The following is an 8,143-nucleotide window of genomic DNA, read 5'->3' on the forward strand; positions in this document are numbered from 1 at the left end:
GGTCGTAATACATTAGCAGACCTTGTTGAACTAGAAATGGTTGATTTTGATGTCATAATGGGTATGGATTGGTTAGCTTCTTGTTTTGCTACAGTAGAATGCCGAACTAAGATGGTGCATTTCCATTTTCCAAAAGAGGCAGTCCTTGAATGGAAAGGTAATGTTGGGGTGCCAAGAGGTAAGTTTATTTCTTATTTTAAGGCTAAGAAGATGATGACCAAAGGTTACATATGCCATTTAGTAAGAGTGAGAAATATAGATGCAGATCCACCAACTCTTCAATTTGTTCCGGTGGTAAATGAATTTCCTGATGTATTTCCTGAAGATCTTCCAGGTTTGCCTCCAGAACGAGAAGTAGAGTTTGGTATTGATATAATTTCAGATACTCAACCTATCTCCATTCCTCCATATAGAATGGCCCAGGCAGAATTACGGGAGTTGAAGGAACAATTAAATATAGAATGATTTGTTAGAAAAGGGACAATTAAATATAGAATGATTTGTTAGAAAAGGGATTCATAAGGCCTAGTATGTCCCCTTGGGGAGCACCAGTTTTATTTGTACGCAAGAAAGATGGGTCATTGAGAATGTGTATTGATTACCGACAGTTGAATAAGGTAGCGATTAAGAACAAATATCCCCTCCCAAGAATTGATGATTTGTTTGATCAGTTACATGGTGCTAAGTGCTTTTCAAAAATTGACTTGAGGTCGGGTTATCACCAAGTGAGGGTCAGAGATCAAGATATACCCAAGACGGCTTTTCGAACATGGTATGGTCATTTCGAGTTTTTAGTTATGTCATTCGGGCTAACAAATGCACCAGCAGCTTTTATGGATTTGATGAATAGGGTGTTCAAGCCATTTTTGGATGTGTTCGTGATAGTAATTATAGATGACATTATGGTGTATTCAAGATCTGAAGAGGACCATGCTAATCACTTGCGGCAGGTGTTACAGATTCTTCGTGATCGAAAGTTGTACGCAAAGTTCTCTAAATGTGAGTTTTGGTTAAGATCTATGGCATTCTTGGGTCATATTGTATCTGATGAAGGAGTAAGGGTTGATACCCAAAAGATAGAAGCTGTGAAGAACTGGACAAGACCTACAACACCTACGGAGGTTCATAGTTTCCTTAGGTTGGCAAGTTATTATAGAAGGTTTGTTGAAGGATTTGCTTCTATTTCCGCACCATTAACAAAACTAACACAAAAAGAAGTCAAGTTCCAGTGGAGCGATGCGTGTGAAAGAAGCTTCCAAGAATCGAAGAATAAATTGACTTCTACACCTATATTGGTACTTCCAGAAGGCACGAAAGGGTACGTAGTGTATTGTGATGCATCAGGAGTGGGCTTAGGATGTGTGTTGATGCAGGATGGTAAGGTGATAGCTTATGCCTCAAGGCAGTTACGGTCACATGAGAAAAACTATCCAACCCTTGATCTAGAGCTAGCAGCAGTTGTGTTTGCTTTGAAGATATGGCGCCACTACTTGTATGGTGTTCACGTTGATATATATACTGATCACAAGAGTTTGCAATACATCTTTAAGCAAAAGGATCTGAATTTGAGGCAGCGAAGGTGGCTTGAGTTATTAAAGGATTATGACATTGATATCTTCTATCATCCCGGGAAGGTAAATGTTGTAGCTGATGCTTTAAGTCGTAAAATGATGGCAAGCACTTATGAGCAGTCCATAGGAAGGCAGCAAATAACTAAAGATCTACGTCAATTAGCTAGCTTGGGGGTTCGCCTTCTTGAATCTCCAGATGAAGGAGTTATTGTCCAAAATGCTGCAGAATCTTCATTTGTAGAGGAGGTAAAAGAGAAGCAGTACACGGATCCTATCCTATTACAGTTTAAGGATAATGTACAACAAGGTATGACAAAGACATTTGAGCTTACAGAAGAGGGAGTACTTCAATGCCAAAACAGATTGTGTGTACCTAACATAGATGGACTAAGAAGGAGAATTATGACAGAAGCACATCATTCAAGATATTCTGTCCATCCGGGATCAACAAAAATGTATCATGACTTGAAAGAAGTATATTGGTGGGGTGACATGAAGAAGAGCATTGCAGAATTTGTAGCTCAATGTCCAAATTGTCAACAAGTTAAAGTAGAGCACCAGAAGCCTGGAGGTTATATGCAGCGTATAGAACTTCCAATTTGGAAGTGGGATATGATTAATATGGATTTTGTCACTGGTTTGCCTCGCTCATTTCGGAAGTTTGATTCCATATGGGTGATTGTTGATAGACTCACCAAAGCAGCGCACTTCTTACCGGTCAAGACTACTTATACAGTTGAAGAGTATGCAAAGTTGTATATTAAAGAGTTAGTCCGGCTACATGGAGTGTCAATCTCTATTATATCTGATATAGGAAATCAATTCACCGCGAACTTTTGGAAGTCATTTCAGAAGAGTTTGGGAACGCAAGTGAATTTAAGCACAACCTTTCACGCTCAAACGGATGGTCAGGCAGAACGTACAATCCAAACACTTGAGGATATGTTGCGAGCTTGTATATTAGACTTCAAAGGTAGTTGGGATGATCATTTGCCGCTTATTGAGTTTGCTTACAACAACAGCTACCATTCAAGTATCAGAATGGCACCTTATGAAGCGTTATATGGGAGAAAGTGCAGGTCACCGATCGGATGGTTTGAAGTGGGCGAAACTGCCTTATTTGGGCCAGGAGTTCATCAAGCTATGGAAAAAGTTAAGGTGATACAACAACGATTAGCAACAGCTCAAAGCCGGCATAAATCATATGCAGATAATAGAAGGAGAGGACTGGAATTTTTCATAGGAGATTGGGTATTTTTGAAGGTATCCCCAATGAAAGAGGTAATGAGATTTGGTAAAAAGAGGAAGTTGAGTCCGCGCTATATAGGGTCATATAAAATTATTCGAAGAGTTGGTCAAGTCGCGTATGAGTTAGAGCTACCTCAAGAGCTCTCAACAGTTCATCCAGTATTTCATGTCTTAATGCTTCGAAAATGCATAGGCGACTCATCTCGTATCATTTCTACGGAAGATGTACATTTTACAGAAGATCTCACTTACGAAGAAGTACCCATCGCAATTTTGGATCGACAAGTTAATAAACTAAGAAATATAGAAGTAGCTTCTGTAAAAGTACTATGGAGAAACCAACAAGTTGAAGAAGTTACAGGGAGGCGGAAGAAGCAATGAATTCCAAATATCCTCATTTATTTCAATCCGAGGAGAAGGGTCAAAGTGCTAAGTTGAGACAATAACAAGTAAGTATAAGTCTGTGCGTATTATGTGGCTAACAATAGAATTCAACATAGGCTTGATTGAACTTGATTGGAGCTGAATAATTAGGCAAACATTCGTGGACGAATGTTCCTAAGGAGGGGAGGATGTAACGTCCCATATTTTGCATATACTAGTTCTATGTGAGTAGTGAGGGTTTGAAATAGGTTTGACAATATGCGAAAGAGGTTTGAGGCTAAATAGAGTAAGTAAAGTATAATTTGTCATAGTAATCAACCTACTTGGTTAAGCTTCTGATTCGGATGTCTTACGTAATTAAGTTACTTACGTACATGTGTAGCTTACGTAGAAAGGATGACATAGGTTCTTAATGGTAGATTAACTGTTGACCTACTTAAATAAGTGGTAAGTAGGTGATGCACCTACTTAGGAAATATGTGGACTGCATTATAAAAGAAAAGGGCAACTAGGTGATGCAGCTACTTAAAGAACTTGTGGCAGAAATTAAGGTAGTGATGTACCTGCTTACTTAAAGTGAGGGACTAGATATTTCTACATATTTCTTAATGTAAAAACGTCCAGAAAGGACCTTAAGAGAATGAAATTCATTTCATATATCTCTCACTTGTTTTACATCAATTTACTCCCAAAAAGAAACCCTAGAATCTCCAAAGTGCTGGCCTGCAAGTTCACCATTAAAAATCTGAGAAAGCCCTTTATTTTTCAAGTACAAGTTGGTGTAACATCTCCCATCTTAAGAAATTCAAGAGGAGAAACTGATTTCACCGTAAGATAATTTGGCAAAAACAACCTAAACCTTGAAGTTAGCAAGTGAGGTTGCTGTCCAACAAGGTGAGTTACTGAAATTTTCATCCCTCTTTTGTGCTTGAATCGGTTAGGGGATTTGGTATGTGTTAATGAGCTAAGAATTGTTCCTTTTTCATGGTGTGAGATTGGGGAATGTTCTGGTTGATTGTGCATGTTGGGACAGCCATGGAGGGGAGTCCCCTTTAACTCAATTGTTAGCCCATTTGAGCATTTTAAATGTAATGTTAGTTGGATGTTCAAGGGACAATGGTCGGAAACCGTGAGTTCATATTGCTACTGCCAGATTCTGATGTTTAGAGACTGATTTGTGTATAGTAACATAAGGAGGCATGTGCAAAAGTCATGAGAACTTGTTAAAGGATAAAACGGTAAAGGGTGCAGTAACGTACCATCTAATTGGGCGTTGCATGAGCTTGCTGCCTGCAACCCCTTTGTATACCGTTTTGCATATGTTATAAAGCCCGAGGAGTTTCAGGGGACCTTATTAGAAGGTCGTATTGTATATGACGTTATTAAAGGAGAAGGAGTTTCAGGGGACCTTATTAGAAGGTCGTATCGCATCATAGAATGCTTGTCGCAGCATAAGATGCCTATTGCATGATAATCTGGATGGCGGAATCCCATACGTACCAATTCGTCTCTTTAAAAGATGCGGGTCTATGAGACTGTATGGTGACGGTATGGTGTAATTACGGGTATGGCCTAGTGGCAGCAGGCGTTAAGGATAGGCGGTGCTAGGGTATTGATGCAAGGATGCAAAAATGACTCCATGTGTTTTTTTATTAACATAATATTCTACATTACAAATATATCCTAACACCCGGGATGGTGCTACCCTTCTTCCCTATACGGAAACTAATCCAATGAAAGAGCAGACAAGCCCAAAGACTGTACTGAGCCATTCGGTGACTTTCGCGGTCGCCCTCACTAAACCAACTTGAATCTGAACTACTATTTGCGCTCACCTCACCGGAACCTAAATTTGTATTTACCTCTGTTACATCACCTGAACCACTAGTAGTAGTACGATACTCATGGTTCTGAAAGATCGAAGCCCTTTCAAAATCGTATTAGTACATATTTTACCTCCTCCCGCATAGGCGCATCGTCGTAGAGGCGGTCAACCCATTTCTTATTTAGACTATCAATCATGTCGTTATCTTTCTTGATCATGGTAAAAAATTTCACCCTTTAATGAGTCGATTAGAAATCAAACCTGGGATATCGAATCCCTGGTATTTTACATTATAGTTTACCAGCGATAGGTAGCACACCCAGTTCGCGGGTCTCTCAACCCGGCGGACCCATTGTTCATACACCTGCTATGAGAGGTAATCGTGCCACCCAGGACTCGAATACATGCAGCAGGTGAACGACATAAACGGGATTTCTCAATGATGCCTTCACCCCGACCGGAGTCCCTTAGATATGATACAAAAGGGCTCTTGGTCTATCCTTGATCAGAGATTTCTCTATGAAAAATATGAATCGAAGTTTGAATAAGGGGAGGGAGAAGGAGCCCTTGATCCGCAGGAGGATTTATTCAATCACATAGTTTGGGCTCCTAGAATATGGTGCCCTTGGGGCTTTCTATTTGATTGTATCGAAAGGCCCAATGAATTGGGATTTTCCTATTGGTCCAGGTCATTTCGGGGCAAGCGGATCCTTTATGATGAAAATGATGAGCTTCAAGAGACTGATTCGGGGTTCTTGCAGAGTGGAACCATGCAGTACCAGACACGAGATAGATCTTCCAAAGAACAAGGCCTTTTTCGAACAAGCCAATTCATTTTGGCCCCTGCAGATGCACTCTTTTTCCTATTCAAAGATCAGCCCCCTGGCTTTGAGTTTTCACATCGAGAATTATTTGCAGATGTAGAGATATCAAAGGGGCTTCTTACTTCCCAAACGGATCCTCCTACATCTATATATAAATGCTGGTTTATCAAGAATACGCAAGAAAGGCACTTCAAATTGTTGATTAATCATCAGAGATGGCTTAGAACCAATAGTTCATTATCTAATGGATCTTTCAGTTCTAATACTCTATCCGAGAGTTCTCAGTATTTATCAAATATGTTCCTATCTAACGGAACTCTATTAGACTAAGAGGCGATTAGAACTTCTAGACTATGAGAAAAAGTTGCCTACGCTGAAGATGTTGATTCTCCCTCTCCTTCTCTTGCCATATGAATTAACTCTTCTCTTAAGAGAAGCTCCCGTGCCCCAACCTATCTATTCAGTTCCCATGTCTGCATTCTTTGATTTGGAATCCAACTAACAGTGTTCCCGACCCCTTGAGAGACCCGTATTCTCTAGACTGATGGAAGACGCGGTCCTGGCATATTCGATAAAGTATCCTTTTTCAGTTTCCTTTCAATCTCTATACTGACCGTCGCACCCTCACCTGAGAGATTGGCTGAGCATAGATAACTCTTAAAGTGTTCTTTCATCCGCATTTTCCCTTATGGCAGATTCGAAAAGTATCCCATCTTTTAATCTTGAATCTCATAAAAGAGGAATCTCGCCACCCTAAAGCATCGTACCATTATTCGAATTGGAATCGGCCAGGCCTTTAAGGCTTCTATCTACTCTCCTGTTGATATTCTTTGTTTTGTCACTCGGTTCGTTTGACTTTGAACTATGCAAATAAATAGGCGGCGCTTATCATTGCGTTAAACTTCCTTGAAAGGGTACGGAGTGTATCCTCGTACCATACTCGAGCTTTGGATGAATTTTTTTGACCGGTCCTTTCGAGCTTCCAATTTATCTGGATTGCAGCCCAGGAGGGCACTCTGGAGCAACCTTTCGAACTGCTGCTGAATCCATGGGCACGCAAGAGAAAACTAGGCGAACTGAAAGATCTTAGTAGCCAGAGGAAATTATAGCAAAAGAGATTCCCGTAGTAGCAGCGGGCGAAATGCGAGCTGCCTAAACCGTGAAAACGGGATTGTGGCAGAGCAATACAAGCGTCGTGCAGCTAGGCAAAGCAACCCGAATGTTGCACCATAGATGGCGAAAGTCCAGTATCCGAAACCATCACTAGCTTAGGCTCTGACCCGAGTAGCATGGGGCACGTGGAATCCCGTCTGAATCAGCAAGGACCACCTTGCAAGGCTAAATACAACTGGGTGACCGATAGCGAAGTAGTACCGTGTGGGTAAAGAACCCCCGGGAGTGAAATAGAACATGAAAGCGTAAGCTCCCAAGAAGTGGGAGGAGCCAGAGCTCTGACTGCGTGCCTGTTGAAGAACGACCGAGTCATCAATACACAGACGGACCGTCAATGCATTGACGGACCGTCCTGGTAGGTCGTTGTTTGGGACAGAGGCTCAACATTTGGGGGCTAAGCTCCCACAACTAAGTGTGGAGCAACTCCCCCTTTTGACGGGGCATCAATGGCCTGACGTGGCGTCACCCTGGGCGTCAAACAAGACTACCAAACACACTGCCTAGGCAGCCTTTTATGCCAACGTTTGGTTCCTCTCCAAGGACCCTTAGGTGGTCCTTGGGGAATCGTACCCGGACGTTGGGACCCTAAACATGCCTATTAAGATAGTAGGGTCACCATCACTGATTTTAGACTTCATACAACACATAAAAACTTACAAGACACACTTGAACTCACTAGCATGCAAATGACTAGTTTCCGAACGTCTTGAACGTCTCATTGACGTTTGACTTCAAACTCAACTAAACTGACCTATAAACTCATTTTCAATCATTTATACAAGTGTATCCACTACAAAGACGCGTGTGAAGCTCTAATTATCCTATTTCATTTTGAGGAATGTTACAATATCCCCCACTTGGGAACATTAGTCCTCGAATGACACTTCAACATTATAAAGAAAAGACTCTAGAACTAGCAGCCCACAACTAGCATGTAATATCATTACTACAACACATATTCAGGAGGAAACATCAACTCGACATAAAAAAGCATTACAACAAGACTTTCATGCAATTCAAGGAAGTAGGAATAACATCTACCACTCAATATGCACAAAACTTTACAATTTCTCATTTCTTTGGAGGTACTTCCTTCTCTATAGCATATCATGATCATT

At 41.0% G+C, this 8,143-nt stretch overlaps 1 protein-coding gene across 1 annotated transcript; it reads left to right on the forward strand.

Moving 5' to 3' along the window:
• Positions 1-5,397: 5,397 nt before the first annotated feature.
• LOC125863740 (protein Ycf2 A-like) lies at positions 5,398-6,182 on the forward strand. Its single transcript, XM_049543758.1, has 2 exons — positions 5,398-5,441; positions 5,717-6,182. The coding sequence occupies exons 1-2, from the start codon at positions 5,398-5,400 to the stop codon at positions 6,180-6,182; spliced, it is 510 nt and encodes a 169-aa protein (XP_049399715.1).
• Positions 6,183-8,143: the final 1,961 nt, after the last annotated feature.

The sequence above is a fragment of the Solanum stenotomum genome, chromosome 5 (assembly GCF_019186545.1).
Source record: "Solanum stenotomum isolate F172 chromosome 5, ASM1918654v1, whole genome shotgun sequence".
Classification (NCBI taxonomy): Eukaryota; Viridiplantae; Streptophyta; class Magnoliopsida; order Solanales; family Solanaceae; genus Solanum; species Solanum stenotomum.

What these genes read in the sequence shown, in the direction of transcription:
- LOC125863740 (XM_049543758.1), top strand. Translation starts at nt 5,398, where the DNA reads ATGAGAGGTAATCGTGCCACCCAGGACTCGAATACATGCAGCAG. An exon ending in GACTCGAATACATGCAGCAG is followed by an intron (nt 5,442 to 5,716) that starts GTGAACGACATA and finishes CTATTGGTCCAG; the next exon opens with GTCATTTCGGGGCAAGCGGA.